Genomic DNA, 19,487 nt, shown 5'->3' on the forward strand with positions numbered 1-19,487 from the left:
TTTTGACCATTCTGCCTGCCTTGACCATGAGCCTGCCTGTTGTTCTGTAGCTTGTTATACCACCCTGGATTACTGACCTCTGCCTGCCCTAACCCTGGGCCTGCCTGCCGTTCTGTACCTTTCGGACTCTGCTCTGGACTACTGCCCTCTGCCTGCCCTTGACCTGTCGATTGCCTGCTTTTTGTAATAGACTTTTGTTACTTCGAAACTCTCTGCATCTGGGTCTTCTCCTGAACCTTGACAGTTACAGCTAATAAAGTTAATGAATAATTGGTGGGGGAGGTAGTAAATACTTTATTGTTAAAAATTCAAGCAGTGGGTCTGGCTAATGATTAACCACAATCAAAATGAAAGATCATTATAGCTAGAACAGGAACGGATCAGGAAAGAAAGGTGTGAACTGCTCTCACTGCTCTCCCTTTCTCCCCCGTCAAATTGGCAATACAGTCCTTTCCCTTCATTCAAATCCAAGGGTAGCCTTCCTTGGGTGTTTGCCTACATAAGCTCAGTGGGGTTACCCACCAGCATTTGGCCATCGCAACGCAGCACCAATGTAAAGTAGCCCAAAAACCTTGGCCGTAGGCCCAACTGAATTTTAAGTGATTGCTGTCCCATTTGTGTGTCTTTGCACATTACTCTCAGTCTTCCCTTGCTCTTTCTCTCCATCTGCCAGTGTGACTGTGGGGGGGGGGTATTTAGCCAACTACAGCACAAGCCCCCTCTTTTCTCTCCTGAGGGGCTTCGGGACAAAATGTCTTATCCCCCTGTGTCTCCTCATGGGTAAAAGCCCGCCCACTGCCCTCCACCCCCGCATATAAGAGCCGGTGAGGGAGAGATGATAAGAAGTTAGTCTTGGGACAAGCTCGGACCATGCAGTGTAAAGTCCTTCTCTGCCTCTACTTCCTGACAATCATAAAGCATGGTGAGTGTTGTGCCATTGCCCTCACACTCATGATAACAAACAAGCCACATTGATTTGCGCATTTGCCCTGGTTTCACATTAAATCCAGGTGACAATCTGAGAGTGTGGCTTTGTATGCGTTCAACTATATCAGATAGCTGAATGATTGCTGTAATGTTTTTTCTGATAGTGTCAATAGCAGTAGTAATAGTGAAATGAGGATTCGGTAAGTGTTAGACCATTATTCTGGTAAGTGTTAGACCATTATTCTGGTAAACATTGGATTAATGCAGGTATGCAGGTAAAACTTAAGTGTTGGTAATTTTGTTTATGGAGAATTCTAAGGTTTATATGTCAGACATTGGATTGTTTTTTCCGCAACACCTAATTTTGACAGTTGTCGGACTAGGATTCAGTATAGGCCTACAGTATGGTGGTGACTGAATATGCTTAGTTGCACATTATAGGGAATACATTAATTATTGCTTTTACTATGTGAATATATAATTAAGGTTTGTTGGTAACCATTTTATTTTTCTTTAAATGTGATAAATGTCCATGTAAGGAGTTTTAAAACGAATTAAAGGGCACAATCTAACGTTTTTTCAGCCAAAAGGCTGTCCTGCCACTTGGTTTGCTACAAAGCTAATGGATGGAGTTGGAGAAATGTAACCACTTTCTGATTAGAGCTATGATGCAAGGACTAACCACTGCCCATGAGATCAACATGTTTAAGCTAGACATTGTCAGTGGCGTGTATTCATGGGGAAAAAAATACATTTTATTTTGTCTCTTTGTGCTCCATAATTTTCCTTCAATTCACAAAAGACTGAATGTATCTCACTGAAGAAAGCATCAGAGCGAACCAAACAGCGCCTCTCTGCCTCTTTATGTGTAGCCCATCTATCTGATGCTGTCTGGTTAAAAAGAGTATGATATTGTTGCTCTCCATAGCATTGAATACAAAGGAAGCCAGCATTTGGCCTCCCTTGATAAAACAGTTTTTTATATAATAATAGCCAATCAGCGTTGAGCTAAACTGAGTGAGCTCAACTGTAAATGGTCCTGGCTTTGGATTCACACCAATCACATCACACCAAAAGCCAAACGGAATTTAGAGAACAAACTTGAACTGTTGCATCTCGTTGTGTTGTTGTCCTCCAGTGGCTATAGCTAGCTAGCTAGCTAAAATTGACCCTTTCCTAAATTAGCCATGGATGGAGATAGGGATTTTCACTTATGGTTTTACTTAATTCTCGTTACTGGCCAATGAATATATCGGCGATTCTGATCCAACCTTAAATTCGTACATTGTTCCCCTTGCCTGAGAGGATGGAAGTTCAATCTGTAGCTAGATGTAGCAGGCTGATGTTAACTAGCTGGTTCATCGTTGCCCGAGAAAGGAAGTTAGGCAAGCAAGCAAGCATTTTAGCCAGGTAGCCTAGAACAACAAACTAAAACCGTGTACTGTATGATAGTTATAGACCATTTTGGCAACATGAAAGAGAGGAGGATGGCATTTGCACTTTTCTACAAGTAGGGCGAGTCAACATGTTACGGCCCTGGATCGCTATTGATTCACTTTGACTGAATGAGCTGCAGAAGATCCTGAAACAAACTAATTGTGTTTCCATCTATGCTCAAAAGTGCTTAGGGTTAATCACAGACTCTTGAACTTGCCGAGTACAGTGTATTTGTAATGTCTCATCATCTTGTCACTTGTCTTCCACTTCTTACCATGGCCATTCATCTGCATAGTTTGTTTGAATGCTTCTTGTGCTGTGTATTAGGCCTCTCACTATTGTTTTACGTTGCCAGAATGAGCTGGAAAATATTCTGAAACAAACTTAATTGGATTTCCATCTTGCCTGCGGGCAACCAACATCACACAGTGTTGAATGTACACTGATACTGTATTGAATTATCAACTGAATAAATTGAATGTACACCCAACCAACAAAACACAACTAAATGTGCATGTTGAAACTCTTGTACTTGCCTGGTATTTGCTTTTTGCAATGCCTGATCATCTTCCATCATCTTACACTTTGTCACGACTTCCTCCGAAGTCGGCTCCTCTCCTTGTTCGGGCGGCGTTCGGTGGTCGACGTCACCAGCTTTCTAGCCATCGCCGCTCCATTTTTCATTTATCCATTTGTTTTGTCTTGCTCCCTGGACACCTGGTTTTCATTCCCAATCACACATCATGTATTTATTCCTCTGTTCCCCCTCATGTCTTTGTGTGAATTTGTTTGTTTGTTACCTGTAGCCCATATTAGGCTGGTTAGCACCGGGTCTGTGTTTGGCCCGTGTGTGTTGGTTATTTTGTACCATTTCATGTACTTTGGGCGTATATGGCTATTTTCATTGGCTATGAATAAAGTGCGCCTATTATCACCCATCTCTGCTCTCCTGCACCTGACTTACCTTCAACCAGTAGCGCACACTGTGACATACTTCTTACCGTGATCAAACATTTGCATATCTTGTTTGAGTTATTATTGTACTGTTTATTGCGTTGTTGTGTATTAGGCCAATATAAAGGCCAGGACATTACTGTAAATGAGCGCATGATTGCCTATTTTAAATTAATCAGAGAGTGAACAAAAAGACCAAAGATAACCCTGAAGGAGCTACAAAGCTCCACAGCGTGGATTGAAGTGTCTGTCCATAGAACCACTTTAAGCCGTACACTCCACAGAGCTCGGCTTTACGGAAGAGTGGCCAGAAAAAAGCCATTGCTTAAAGAAAAAAATAAGCAAACACATTTGGTGTTTGCCAAAAGGCACGTGGGAGACTCCCCAAACATATGGAAGAAGGTACTCTAAAATGGAGCTTTTTGGCCATCAAGGAAAATGCTATGTCTGGCGCAAACCCAACACCTCTCATCACCCTGAGAACACCATTCCCACAGTGAAGCATTGTGGTGGCAGCATCATGCTGTAGGGATGTTTTTCATCAGCAGGAACTGGGAAACTGGTCAGAATTGAAGGAATGATGGGGAAATACAAATACAGGGAAATTCTTGAGGGAATCTTTTTCAATCTTCCAGAGATTTGAGACTGGGAAGGAGGTTCACCTTCCAGCAGGACAATGACCCTAAGCGTACGGCTACAGCAACACTTGAGTGATTTAAAGGGAAACATTTACATTTCTTGGAATGGCCTAGTCAAAGCACAGACCTCAATCCAGTTCAGAATCTGTGGTATGACCTAAGGATCGGTGTCCCATCAACGGGACAGTTGTAAATCATACAGCGCATTATGTCAAGATCGCAGATTTTAGAGAAACAACAAATGTCGGTACATATAAGTGTCTTATATCGGCTGAAAGCTTAAATTCTCGTTAACTTCTACTTCATCACAATCCCGGATCCGGGAGCACCCCCATCAGTAAAAAAGCTGACTAGCATAGCCTAGCATAGCGCCACAAGTAAATACTAGCATCTAAATATCATTAAATCACAAGTCCAAGACACCAGATGAAAGATACACATCTTGTGAATCCAGCCAACATTTCTGATTTTTAAAATGTTTTACAGGGAAGACACAATATGTATTTCTATTAGCTAACCACGATAGCAAAAGACACAACTTTTTTTTCCCACCATTTTTTTCCTGCATAGGTAGCTATCACAATTTCGACCAAATAAAGATACAAATAGTCACTAACCAAGAAACAACTTCATCAGATGACAGTCTGATAACATATTTACTGTATAGCATATGTTTTGTTAGAATAATGTGCATATTTCAGGTATAAATCAAAGTTTTACATTGCAGCCACCATCACAACTCTCACCAAAGCAACTAGAATAACTACAGAGACCAACGTGAGTTACCTAAATACTCCTCATAAAACATTTCTGAAAAATACACAGCGCACAGCAAATGAAAGACAAAGATCTTGTGAATACAGCCAATATTTCAGATTCTTTAAGTGTTTTACAGCGAAAACACAATATAGCATTATATTAGCTTACTACAATAGCCAACCACACAACAGCATTGATTCAAGCCAACAATAGCGATAACGAATAAACCAGCAAAAGATATTAATTTTTTCACTAACCTTCTCAAACTTCTTCAGATGACAGTCCTATAACATCATATTACACAATACATATAGAGTTTGTTCAAAAATGTGCATATTTAGCGGCACAAATCGTGGTTATACAATGAGAATAGTAGCCAAGCTGCCAACAAAATGTCGGGAGAAATCTTGGGAGAGGCACCTAATCTAATTATTAACTAATCATAAACTTGACAAAAAAATACAGGTTGGACAGCAAATGAAAGATACATTAGTTCTTAATGCAACCGCTGTGTTAGATTTTTAAAATTAACGTTACTACGACATACAGCGTGCGTTAAAGCGAGACCGCACCGAAATGAATGGCGGAATAGGAGTTTTACATTTTTCAACAGAACAACGAATTAACATCATAAATAGTTCTTACTTTTTGATGAGAATTCATCAGAATCTTGGGCAAGTTGTCCTTTGTCCAAAAGAATCGTTGCTCGGTTGTAGATTGTCGCCTTTAACTTTGGAATTAGCAGTACGTCCCAGACGTGCCCAACTCACTATAACGCAGCACAAAGAAATATCCGAAAATCGCAATATACTGATATAAACTGATATAACTCGGTTTAAAATAACAACATTATGATGTCTTTAACACCTATATCAAATAAAATCAGAGCCGGATATATCTAAGGCCTATAACGGGAGCTTTCCAGAACGCCATCCTGAGGTCTGTCTTGCGTCATGGCGAATGTTGAAAAGACTGCACCCCACGTTCCAAGACCATTTATATGGCCTCAGATCTGCCTATTAACTCCATTCCAATTCTCACTATTTGCTGACATCTAGGGGAAGGCGTATGCAGTGCATGTCGACCAATAGAAGACATGCAAATTAATAAACTTACCCCAGAACAGCCTGCCTGATTTCAGATTTCTCACTTCCTCACAGGAAGTTTGCTCCAACTTGAGTTCTGTTTTACTCACAGATATAATTCAAACGGTTTTAGAAACTAGAGAGTGTTTTCTATCCAATAGTAATAATAATATGCATATTGTATGAGCAAGAATTGAGTACGAGGCAGTTTAATTTGGGAACAAAATTTTTACAAAGTGAAAACAGCACCCCCTATTGAGAAAAGGTTTTAATATACCTGCACTGTCCAATTTACAGTAGCTATTACTGCGAAAAAATGCCATGCTATTGTTTGAGGAGAGCTCATAACAACAAAAGTTCTCCTCTGAAGGTGAAATGTGTACTTACATTCTGAAATCTTGCTCTGATTTATCATCCAAAGGGTCCCAGAGATAACATGAAGTGTTGTTTTGTTAGATGCTCTCTCCACTGGCTTCCAGTTGAAGCTCGCATCCGCTACAAGACCATGGTGCTTGCCTACGGAGCTGTGAGGGGAACGGCATCTCAGTACCTTCAGGCTCTGATCAGGCCCTACACCCAAACAAGGGCACTGCGTTCATCCACCTCTGGCCTGCTCGCCTCCCTACCACTGAGGAAGTACAGTTCCCGCTCAGCCCAGTCAAAACTGTTTGCTGCTCTGGCACCCCAATGGTGGAACAAACTCCCTCACGACGCCAGGACAGCGGAGTCAATCACCACCTTCCGGAGACACCTGAAACCCCACCTCTTTAAGGAATACCTAGGATAGGATAAAGCAATCCTTCTGACCCCCCCACCCCCCCTTAAAAGATTTAGATGCACTATTGTAAAGTGGCTGTTCCACTGGATGTCATAAGGTGAATGCACCAATTTGTAAGTCGCTCTGGATAAGAGCGTCTGCTAAATGACTTAAATGTAATGTAAATGTAATAAAATCATTTTTCATTTCATAAAAAGGTCCATGTAGCATGCACGATCGATTTTGTATTTCCACTCGTTCAATTTGCAAAGAAAGGAATCTATGAAAATCTCACCCTAAAAGGTTCTAAATCTCACCCTTATTTCAACGAGTCAAATCACGTTCGTATATATTCCTCAGAGATCCTAGAAGGTAACAAGACTTCACTATATCATTAGGGGTGTAGTATATCCTATAGGACACCATATTTGGTCAGAGAGTGACTCCTTCATGGCACGCCGATGATGCGGGCGGTCATCACTGGAACGACTCTATCTTTGTCAAATAAGTACCAATCGGGGTCAAACAAAACTAGCTAGATAGCCAATGAGCTGGGCTATACGGGAGTTTACGACTTTATATGTCGTAAAAGGAAGCTATTAACCTTGTATGACAGCATGCCTTTTCATTTTGGACAAAAATTATAAGGATATTCAGAGTTATGAAGTTATGAAAACTGGTTGTTTTGCAAATGTTGAACTTATAATACTTTCTAATACTTGGAAAGCTAAATCAAAGTCCAAGTATATAGATTTGACGATATTCTTGCAGAAAAATGTTATATGAATGCGAATGTCTCCTTCACACTAAAAGTATTGTAGTTCACGCATACTTCAAGTTATCCATCTGAAACTTTGCACACACACTTCTGCCATCTTGTGGACACTATCGGAATTACAACCAGGGTGATGGCTTTAACTGTGACCTTTCTCTTGCATTTCAAAGATGGTGGTAGAAAAAGACCGGTTGGTTTTTTCTTTGTATTTTCTTCTACCAGATCTATTGTGTTATATTCTCCTACATTCAATTCACATTTCCAAACTTAAAAGTGTTTCCTTTCAAATGGTCCCAAGAATATGTATATCCTTGCTTCAGGGCCTGAGCTACAGGCAGTGAGATTTGGGTATGTCATTTAGGCGAAAATTGTAAAAAAGGGGGCTATCGCTGAGAGGTTTTTTAAAGATTGCTGTACACCAGTGGAATCCATCCAAATTAAAGGAGCTGGAGAAGTTTTGCCTTGAAGAATGGGCAAAAATCCCAGTGACTAGATGTGCCCAGCTCATAGAGACATACCCCAAGAGACTTGCAGCTGTAATTGCTGCAAAAGATGGCTCTACAAAGTATTGACTTTGGGGGGGAGAATAATTATGCACAATCAAGTTCAGTTTTTGTCTTATTTCATGTTTGTTTCACAATAAAAAATATTTTGCATCTTCAAAGTGGTTAGCATGTTGTGTAAATCAAATGATACAACCCCCCACTATTCCTTCCAGGTAGTAAGGCAAGAAATTAGGAAAAATTCCAAGGGGTGTGAATACTTTCGCAAGCCACTGTACTCCAAAAGCACAATGTCAACAGTCATATCACAATTTAATCTTGTTTTGCTCTATCCAACTCCCCAAAAACATTTTCTTAGAGAATAGTATTGTATTAGAATAGTTCAGAATAGTTTTCAGATCCTTCTTTACTTTTTAGAAACATGTAGCAAATATATCTCACATCTTGAGGTTTCACTCATAATTCACATTCAAAATCATGTTTATAGGGATAGTTTATGCATCAATTATTCTGTTTGTTGTCACTCATTACCTATCTTATCATCTCTCTTCTTACAGGTCAGACACTGATCTTAGAAGTATTAGGGTCCACTAATCAGATCTTTCTCTTTATCAAGATTCCTACTATACATATGTCTTTTAGCAGGCGCTTTTATCCAAAGCAAATTACGGTAGTGCACGCATACATTTTCGAATGGGTTGCCCCAGTGGGAATCGAATCCACAACCCTACCAAGTAAGCCACACAGCTCTGTTCTTTTTCTCTCTCCTCTCCTTCCGCTCTCCTGGTCACTCCACCCATCATCCATCCGTCATTCTGAAACTTGTGCTAATATTAACACGTCACCTTCTCCTCAAGTATCAAACTTCACGGCTTGCCTTTAATCCTATCGACAAATGTTTAAAGCGCTTGTTATTTATTAATATAGGGAACCAGCCTTACCAGTGTTCCTGTAGTGTAACATTGTCTCCCAAGCCTTCGTATTGTATTTACCCTAGCTATATTTACCCTATATATAGCATTCTGCAAAATTGAGGCTAATTTGACCTTTTGAGAGAGATGCTGGTCAGAGGTGAGAAGAAAGCCTGGAAAGAAAGTATGAAATGGAATTTCACCAACCCTCCTTCTCTTTAACTTGATGGTTTAGTTTTGTGTGTTGTGAAATTGCATACATGTACTGTAGGCCTACTATGTGTTCAAAGCCAATAGGAATGCATGCTTTTCACAACAATAATTTGCTGTTCTAACATTTTGTTGTAAGTTGTTGTAAGTTTTTATCTCTGGTTTGTGTTTCTCTTGATTGCTTTAATGACAATGGCTGTTATATGTATTTCTCAAGAAATTCCACTTGTGGAACAAGCAAGAGTCAGGAATGTAGTTTGCCATAGGATACATACATCTGATACCATTCTGCAGGTTAACATTTTTTATCATGAATCTTGTTCTGGAAGCAGCTCTGCAGAGTGGTCAGTAGCTGGCACAGCCACAAAGTCATAAAATATATACATTTAAATCTAACTCTAACCTTAAAGTCCAATACAGCTAATGAAAGACACAGATCTTGTGAATCCAGCCAACATGTCCGATTTTTAAAATGTTTTACAGGGAAGACACAATATGTAAAGATGTACATCTATTACCTAAAAACACATTAGCATAATCCACCATCTTTTATTTGTCCACCAACACCAGTAGCTATCACCAATTCGGCTAAACTAAGATATTTATAGCCCCTAACCAAGAAAAAAACTCATCAGATGACAGTCTGATAACATATTTATGGTATGGGATAGGTTTTGTTAGAAAAAAGTGCATATTTCAGGTAGATGGCATAGGTTACAATTGCACCCACCGTCACAAATGGACTAGAAAAACTACATAGAGCAACGTGTTTACCTACTTACTAATCATCAAACATTTCGTAAAAATACACAGCATACACTAATCGAAAGACACAGATCCTGTGAATACAGACAATATTTCAGATTTTCTAAGTGTCTTACAGCGAAAACACAATAAATCGTTATATTAGCATAGCACATAGCACATAGCAGCCCAGCATTGATTCTAGCCAAAGTGAGCGATAACGTCAACATCGCCAAAATATATTAATTTTTTCACTAACCTTCTCAGAATTCTTCAGATGACACTCCTGTAACATCATATTACACAATCCATATAGAGTTTGATCGAAAATGTTTATATTTAGCCACCAAAATCATGGTTAGACAATGTGAAATGTAGCCCAGCTGGTGAGAAAATGTCCGTGCGCCATATTAGACAGTGATCTACTCTTATACATAAATACTCATAAACGTGACTAAAAAATATAGGGTGGACAGGGATTGATAGACAATTTAATTCTTAATACAATCGCGGAATTACATTTTTTAAATTATCCTTACTTTTCAATACAGTTTGCGCCAAGCGAAGCTACGTCAAAAAACATGGCGTCCTAAGCCACTAACATTTTTCGACAGAAACACGATTTATCATAATAAAAATGTCCTACTTTGAGCTGTTCTTCCATCAGTATCTTGGGCAAAGGATCCTTTCTTGGGTCTAATCGTCTTTTGGTGGAAAGCTGTCCTCTTGCCATGTGGAAATGCCAACTGCTTTCGGGATGAACTGGAAGCGTGCCCAGCAATTCACAGCGTTTCAGAAATAAATGTCCTAAAATCGCACTAAACGGATATAAATTGCTATAAAACGCTTTCAATTAACTACCTTATGATGTTTTTAACTCCCATAACGAGTAGAAACATGACCAGAGTAATATTACTCCCTCCACTAATGCTTGGAACAAGTGCGGGTCGATGTCCTCCAGGCGCATTACGCAGCAAGAAAAGAGTTCCTAGCTACAGGGTTTTTTAATTTGTAGTGCCTGTGAACGCGCAATCGACCCCATTCAAATCGTCATCACGTAAAGGCATCCAGGGGAAGACGTAAGCAGTGTCCGTATACTCATAGCAATAACTGCGGCCTTTTAACTGACTCCAGATCAGGGGCCAAAATTTCTGAAATCTGACTCCATGTCAGGGAAATTGCTGTAGAATGACTTCTGTTCCACTTAGAGACAAAATTTCAACTCCTATAGAAACTATAGACTGTTTTCTATCCAATAATAATAATAATATGCATATTGTACGATCAAGAATTTTGTGGGAAGCCGTTTCAAAAATTACACGATTAGCTTAAATAGTGACAACAGCGCCCCCATCCTCAACAGGTTAACCCTAACCGTAATTACACTGCTAACCCTAATGCCTAACCCTGAATTTAAATTTTTTATTACAATCTAGCTACTTTTGACTATGCAGCTGGCCTATCTCAGGGGAAATCACTCAGTTCTGCTGCCAGGACAAGATTCATGACAATAAATGTCAACCTGCTACCATTCTTACGTTGTGGTTTGAATGCCTGACGATGAAAAGCCAACTGACACTGAATCTTGAAGCGTTGAAGTGTTGCACCCACTATAGCCATCATGGTTATTATTTGACATTGATGGTAATCTACTAGGCGGCAAGTAGTCTTGTGGGTAGAGCGTTGGACTAGTAACTGAAAGGTTGCAAGATCAAATCCCTGAGCTGACAAGGTAAATATCTGTTGTTCTGCCCCTGAACAAGGCAGTCAACCCACTGCTCCTAGGCTGTCATTGAAAACAAGAATTTGTTCTTAACTGACTTGCCTGGTAAAAAATAAAAATCTATGAACATTTGAATGTCTTGGAAAATGATCTGGCCACATGTAGTCTTAAATCTCTACCTGGTACAGCCAGAAAAGGACTGGCCACCCCTTGGAGCCTGATTCTTCTTAGGTTTTTGCATTTTAGGGAGTTTTCCCTAGCCACAGTGCTTCTGCCTCTGCATTGCTTGCTCTTTGGGGTTTTAGGCTGTGAATCTGTAAAACACTTTGTGACAACTGCTGATGTAAAGAGTGCTTTATAAAATACATCTGATATATTTATCGATTGATTGTGGTCTGCTGGGATAAGTAAATCTGCTCTAAATTCACTGAATTAACTAATGTTTCATCAACTGAGCATTCATGTTGAACTTCACATAACTTCATAATTAAGACGTTGCTGATACTCAGAGATGGTAGTATTTCTGTTACATGTATTTGACATATGTATCTCAATTAGTTTTGAGTATTTGGTCATTTGTATTTGAAAGGCCTAAATAACATGTCATTGTAGTAAGATACTTCAGAGAATGGTATTTTGCATTTTCAAATTACTAAAAATACGTCTCTACCATTGTTTATAGCACTTCAAAATGTTGTGGCCCTCGTCACGCCAAATTTGCTGCATTGGTATCAGAAGTCTGATGGCACTATCGTGTGAGGCCATAAGAGGTGTTGATGGATGAGTGGAGGACCTTGAAATAAACTTGTATGCACAGGAATGCACTTCCAGAGTGAGGATAATGGGGTGAATGTGGACCAAAAGTGGGAAGGGAACTCAAATTTGAAAGCGAACACACACAATGTTATTGCCACACGATCACTACAATTCACTCTCATTCGGGGAATGAGTGCCATGCCTCTAACTTCTTTCAAACCCCTTTCTACCTGCACCTCTGATAACATCATGTCCATGGCAAGGTACGGTATCTCATTTCTGACACCAGTGCAGCGAATTTGGACTAAAAGGGTGCCACAAAGCTCTGAAGATTAACATGCCGTGAACTATGTCAATGAACTGGAATTTTGGTTCTGCTCATTGCGTGTTAGCCAAGGGTCACAAGTTTATTTATAACTATTTTATAGCTGAAATCCGTCAAGGGGGAAACACCGCCACTGTTCGACCCAGCACCTTTGTTATTGTTTTAGTTTTATTGATGAAACAGAGGAGAGGAGCGTCCAGCAGCATGGTCAAAATAATTGTAGTACACATTCTGGTGTTCTATCGCATGTGCAATGATGTCAGAGGGGTAAAAAAACAGTGTTTGTTGTTTGAAGTAACTTCATTTTTGTTGGAATATCCCAAAATGGCATGACAGTTTCCCCCTTTACGGATTAGAAAATACAAAATACATTTATTTTAATGACATCGTTTTTTCGGCACCAGTATTTTGTATTTTACTTTGGTACGTTGGTCTTAAGCGTATTTTGTAACTAGATACATTTTGATGTGTCTTTGTCCATCTCTGATGATAATTTTTTTGTCAATAAGGACAAAACCTTTATGAACATGTTTATAGACCACTGATATTTTTTTCACTCTTTCTTTCAGTCTCCTCAACTGAAGTTTGGGTCCGGCCATATACGTCTGCCCTTCTCCCCTGTTCTATCTCAGTCCCTCCTGTAGGCGACTCTCTCCTGGGGATCAGTTGGACCTTCAACGGATCTCATATAGCCTCCTTCGAGACGACAGACGACAACCATGTCGACAAAGGCTTCAGTTGGGACACCAGTTTATTTGTCAATGGGACCTTCTCTCTGACTGTACTTAATGCCACTCTTGACCAACAGGGCGTGTATGAGTGTAAAGTCAGATACAACGTCTCCGAGCTACACTCCAGCATTGTCACCTTGGACATCAAAGGTAAGTCTTTCGTAGTCCTTTCAGTTTTAAATCAGGTCTAAGGCCCTGCTAAAATACCTCTCTTCCACACTTCCGTGACGTATTGAATGATCTAACATGTTTGGATAGGTAAAAACATGAGGTCCTCTTCACAGCTTTCACCAATCCAATAACATTCACTGAAGGGAGAAAGGAAAGGATGCCATTAAGTAGTTTCTAATTTGTAGTTGTTCCCTCATGTGACATTCATGTATCCAGTTCTCTCAGACAAGTAAGGGCAACAGATGATGGGAAGTTAAGTAAAAAACATTGGACACAACTGGTTATGTGAATCCGAACGCTTCACCATGAAATCAAATAAATGAATCTCTCTCATTTCTTAGTTCCACCCACTCTCTCCATTCCCTCCACGATGGTGGTACTGGATGTGAAGAGTGAGCTTCAGTGTATTGCAGAGGGTTTTAGCCCTCCACTCATCTACTTCTCCTGGACCAGAGCTGGAGAGGTGGTCCAGCTAGAGCAAGCAGTCACAGCGGTCGACCGCACCCCAGAAGGGACCTACTGGGCGGTCAACATCTTGAAATTTATCCCTTTGGTGGACGACCAGAATGTGATCTATAGCTGTGTGGTCACTCACGCCGCCCTGGAAAAACTGCTGAGCTTAGAGTTTCAACTCAGCTTCGTCTGTAAGTATCAACTTGTTCAATCAATTACTATCATTTGATTAATACAATACATGGTTATCAACATGATACATGTCAAGAGACCATTTTCCAATTTTTTTTATATAGTATAGAAGTTCATTGAAAAATAAAGGAGAGCCGCACAGACTAGGAGCTCAGATGCAAAAATATTTATGTCCAATGTTTCGACAGATAAGCTGTCTTCATCAGGGTATAATGACAAACACTGCGGGATGACTCATTTATATAGTGTCCAAAGACACACACAGGTGTCTGTGATCATGGCCGTGTGTGGCCTGATATCATTGGTTAATTCTCATGTATTAAAATAGCATACAAAAACATAAATGGATAGTAGACTATCATAGATACAATTTGGCTACATAAGCCTGCAAACATTTACAATAGCAAAATCACAATAATCACAAGAATGGCTTCAGATCAAAGTCTTTCAATTAAAGAACCAGGCAGCCTCTCGTTTTAACAATAAATTGTCGAGGTCACCCCCTCTCCTAGGGAGGGTGACATGTTCGATGCCAATATAACTTAGAGACGAAATCGAGTGGTTTTCTTCCAAAAAGTGGGCTGCAACTGGGTAAGTCGAGTTCTTGCACCTAATGGTGCTACGGTGCTCCGAGATACGTACTTTTAATTTGCGCTTTGTTTGACCCACATAATTTTTACCACAAGGACAAGTTATAAGATAAATAACTGCCTTAGTGGAGCACGTGATAACACCTTTGATTGGGATCTATTTCCCTGTTTGGGGGTGTTTGTAGGATCTACATTTACAAGTGTGATACATCGGCGTGACAGCGCATCCTGACATTCTGGGATCCCGGCCGGTATAAGAGGGAGAAGTTGAACCGGGTGAACAGCAGGACCCACCTAGCTTGCCTGGAATTGAGGCGCTTGGCGGTGTGAAGATATGTCAAGATCTACATTTACAGGTTCTTCCACACAATGAACGGATGTTCCGCCCCCTCCAACCAGTGCCTCCACGCCAACGCCATTTTCACCGTGAGAAGCTCACGATTCCCCACTTCGTAGTTCCTCTCTGTGGCATTGAGGCAGTGGAAGAAGACGTAGGGATGCAACTTGAGGTCCAGGGCAGAACGCTGGGACAGGACAGCCGCCACCCGAAACAATTGGCCTCCACCACAACTGGCGGGTCAGGTCAGGATGAACCAAGATGGGCGCTGTGGTGAAGCGGTGTTTGAGATCCCGGAATGCCCGGGCAGCAGCTGGGGACCAAGGGAACGAAACCTTGGGAGAGGTGAATACAGACAGGCGGGAAGCCAGGGTGCTGTACCCCGGATAAAATATGGCGAATCCCAGGAAACATTGCAGCTGCACCCTGAATGGTAGGCCGGGGCCAATCCACCACCGCTCTCACCTTTCCAGGAACCATCTGTACACTCCCTGCAGCGATGATGTAATTCAGAAAGGGGATGGTGGAGCACTGGAATTCGCACTTCCCTGCTTTCACAAAAAGCTAGTTCTCCAGGAGGTGTTGGAGAACCTGTTTGACGTGGAGCACGTGTTCTTTGGCAAAACGGGAGAAGACGAGGATGTCATCAAGGTCGACGAAGACTAACCGGTTCAACATGTCACGGATAACATCATTAACCAGAGCCTGGAACAGAGCAGGGGCGTTTGTAAGGCCAAATGGTATGAACAGATACTCATAGTGACTGCGTTGAAGGCAGTCTTCCACTCATCCCCTTCCCGTAGCCGCACCAGGTGGTAGGCATTCCATAGGTCCAGCTTGGAGAACACTGGAGCGACTCAAAGGCCGAGGAGATGAGGGTTAGAGGGTAGCGGCTCTTCATCGTTTTGTTGAGACCTTGGTAGTCGATGCATGGGCGCAGGGTTTTGTCGGCAGGGGAGGCAGAAGGACGGGGGAACACTGCAGCTAGGGAGTCCTCAATGTAGATCGCCATAACCTTGGTCTTTGGACCTGACAGAGTACAGTAGTCCCCGGGGCGGAGTGGTGCCTGGGAGAAGGTCGATCCCACAGTCATAGGGTCAGTGCGGCGTAAGCGAAGTGGCCTGGGCCTTACTGAAGACCTCCCAGAGGTCTTGGTACACTCAGGAATGGCGGAGAGGTCCGGGGCAATTTCCGAGCCCCCAGGAAGATGTCCTGGGGCAGGTTGCGCTGACTTCAGGCAATGTGCGTGGCAGAACGGGCTCCAGCCCATGATGGCACCAGCAGACCAGTCAATGAGGGGATTGTGTCGCTGGAGCCGGGAGAATCCCAATACCACGGGAACCTGAGGAGACTTACTTCTTCTGGCTGCAATCCCGTTAACGGGATCGATATGACAACAGCCAGTGAAAGTGCAGGGCGCCAAATTCAAACAACAGAAATCTCTTTAAAAAAATAAAAAATACTCAAGCATACAAGTATTTCACACCATTTTTAAGATACATTTCTTGTTAATCCCACCACAGTGTCTGATTTCAAAAAGGCTTTACTGCAAAAGCACCGCAAACGATTATGTTAGGTCACCGCCAAATCACAGAAAAACACAGCCATTTTTCCAGCCAAAGACAGGAGTCACAAAAAGCAGAAATAGAGATAAAATTAATCACTAACCTTTGATGATCTTCATCAGATGACACTTATAGGACTTCATGTTACACAATACATATATGTTTTGTTCGATAAAGTTCATATTTATATCCAAAAACCTCAGTTTACATTGACGCCATGTTCAGAAATGCCTCCAATATCCGGAGAAATTGCAGAGCCACGTCAAATAACATAAATACTCATCATAAACTTTGATGAAAGATACATGTTTTACATAGAATTAAAGATACAAATGCAACCGCTGTGTCAGATTTCAAAAAGCTTTATGGCAAAAGCACAATATTCAATAATCTGAGAACAGCGTTCAGCCACAAAAGGAAGCCATACAGTTACCTGCCAAATTGTGCAGTCAACAAAAGTCATAAATAGCATTATAAATCTTCACTTACCTTTGCTGATCTTCGTCGGAATGCACTCCCAGGACTCCCACTTCTACAAGAAATGTTCGTTTTGTTCGGTAATGTCCATCATTTATGTCCAAATAGCTATTTTTGTTAGCGTGTTTGGTAAACAAATCCAAAGTCAGGAAGCGCGTTCACTAAAAGCAGATTAAATGTCAAAAAGTTCCGTAACAGTCAGTAGAAACATGTCAAACGATGTATTGAATCAATCTTTAGGATGTTTTTTACATAAATCTTCAATAACGTTCCAACCGGAGAATTCCATTGACTTCAGATGTGCGATGGAACAGAGCTCCCTCGCATGTTTACAATTGGCTCATTCATCCCCCTCCTCTCCCCTGTAACTATTCCCCAGGTCGTTGCTGCAAATGAGAACGTGTTCTCAGTCAACTTACCTGGTAAAATAACGGTAAAATAAAAAATAAAAAAATGTGAACGCGCATGGTCAGAGCATGGTCAGCTCATGGTAGACCTGACTCATTCCTGTCTCCTTCGGCCCCCCTTCACAGTAGAAGCATCAGACAAGCATCAGACAAGGTTCTAAAGACTGTTGACATCTAGTGGAAGCCCTAGGAAGTGCAAACTGATCCATATCCCACTGTGTATTCGATAGGCAATGAGTTGAAAATCGACCAACCTCAGATTTCCCACTTCCTGCTTTGATTTCTTCCAGGTTTTTGCCTGCCATATTAGTTTTGTTATACTCACAGACATCATTCAAACAGTTTTAGAAACTTCAGAGTTTTGTCTATCCAATACTAATAATAATATGCACATATTAACAACTGGGACTGAGGAGCAGGCAGTTTACTCTGTGCACCTCTGGACACCTTTCATCCAAGCTACTCAATACTGCCCCTGCAGCCATAAGACACGTAGGTTGATGGGGGTGGTATTGTGGGTGACCCCGCCTATAGAGCGTCCGTCCAGTGCTCTAACGTGGGAATGGAGAGGGGCTGTAGGGATGTTAAGCTCGGAAGCCAAGGTAGCATCCATAAAGCTCTCAGCCACAGTCTATGAGTACCCGGAGAGATTGACTGATTCCCCCATAGCAAAATTGCAGGAAAAGGGTTGCGAATAAGGGGAGAGGAAAAGTTCTCTGTATGGCCCACCAGATTTCTTTCTCCTACCAGTGAGCCAAGTCTTTAAGTGGACAAGTGGAGACGAAATGACCGGTAGTCCCGCAATACATGCAACTCTTAGTGTGAAGCCTGTATAGCCGTTCAGCTGGAGACAGCCTAGCGCTGCCTAGTTGAATAGGCGACTCGGCAGCCTTCTGAGACTCTCGGGGGAACTCAGGTAGCCTCGGGTTCTCTCGGCAACAGAGACTTCCGGGATGCCTCGGAGGCGAGGTGGAATCCTTGGATGGGTGGGTGAAAGCGAGTCGAGATCTGTCAGTAGTTCCCGGTTTGCAAGCTCGTCCTTTACTTCCTCCGATACTCCGTGCAGGTACATGTCAAACAGCGCTTCCGGGTTCCAGGCACACGTCCAGCTGCCAATGTGACGAAATCCACAGCATAGTCTGCCACATTGCGGGAGTCTTGCCGAAGCTGATGTAACTTCCGGGCAGCCTCTCTCCCGGACAATAGAGCATTGAAAACTTTCTTCACCTCTGCCACAAACTCCTCCAGACTGAAGCAACAGGCATGAGCCCTCCTGGACATCAGTGTAATGAGGTATGCTATCTTAGAGCGGCCCGAGGGGAAGGAGGAGGGCTGCAGCACAATGATGAGGGAACACTGAGCGAGAAACGCCCAACAGGTGCCCGACTCTCCATCGAAGCATTCTGGGGAGAGGTAAGAGGGGTTCTTTGGAAACCGGGGAGGCAGTGCTGCTTACAGCCGGGTTACTGGGGGGCTGGGAGGTTACCGTCGTGGTAGGTTGCCTAACAGACAACCCGCAGAATTTCTCCAGCAATGTGTTTAATGCTTGGTCATGGCGTTCGGCCAAGGTCTGTAAACCTTCCATAAGACCCCGAAGCAACTCCTCGTGCCTTCCAATGGTGGCTCCTTGGGAGGAGATGCCGTTGCGGAGCTGGTCCGAGTCTGCCGGGTCAGTCATGGCCAGTTCGTACTATCACGTTTCAGGTAAGACCCAGATGCAGACAGTGTTGAAGTAACAAAAGTTTATTACTAGGTCAAGGGCAGGTCAGTAATCCAGATAGGGTGCAAAAGGTCCAGAACGGCAGGCAGTCTCAGTCAGAGCAGCCAGTGTGGTGTGGCAAAGTACAGAATTGCAGGCAGACTCAGGGTAGGCAGAATGGTCAAAACTGGGATAAACTAGAAAACAGGCACTAGAACATACAGGCGCAAGGGGAATACTGCTAGTAGGTTTCCCGAAACAAAACGAACTAGCAACAAACAAACAGAGAACACAGGTATAAATACACTGGGGATAATGGGGAAGATTGACGACATCTGGAAGGGGGTGGAGACAAGCACAA

General features: G+C 42.1%; 1 protein-coding gene across 4 annotated transcripts in view; it reads left to right on the forward strand.

The window, feature by feature from the left end:
• Positions 1-779: 779 nt before the first annotated feature.
• The window catches only part of si:ch211-180a12.2 (uncharacterized), a 73,326-nt gene continuing 54,618 nt past the window's right edge, over positions 780-19,487 (forward strand). For 2 of the 4 annotated variants that reach the window (XR_008759287.1, XM_055921108.1), the window contains exons 1-3: positions 781-922; positions 13,074-13,385; positions 13,748-14,050. Coding sequence is in view for 3 of the 4 variants with exons in the window: in XM_055921108.1 (XP_055777083.1) it covers positions 871-922; positions 13,074-13,385; positions 13,748-14,050 (667 nt within the window). In the remaining variant the exon portion in view is untranslated. Of the gene's footprint in view, positions 923-13,073; positions 13,386-13,747; positions 14,051-19,487 lie in introns of all 4 variants that reach the window. The other 2 variants (XM_055921094.1, XM_055921084.1) reach the window with 2 other exon arrangements.

The sequence above is a fragment of the Salvelinus fontinalis genome, chromosome 1 (genome assembly GCF_029448725.1).
Source record: "Salvelinus fontinalis isolate EN_2023a chromosome 1, ASM2944872v1, whole genome shotgun sequence".
NCBI lineage: Eukaryota > Metazoa > Chordata > Actinopteri > Salmoniformes > Salmonidae > Salvelinus > Salvelinus fontinalis.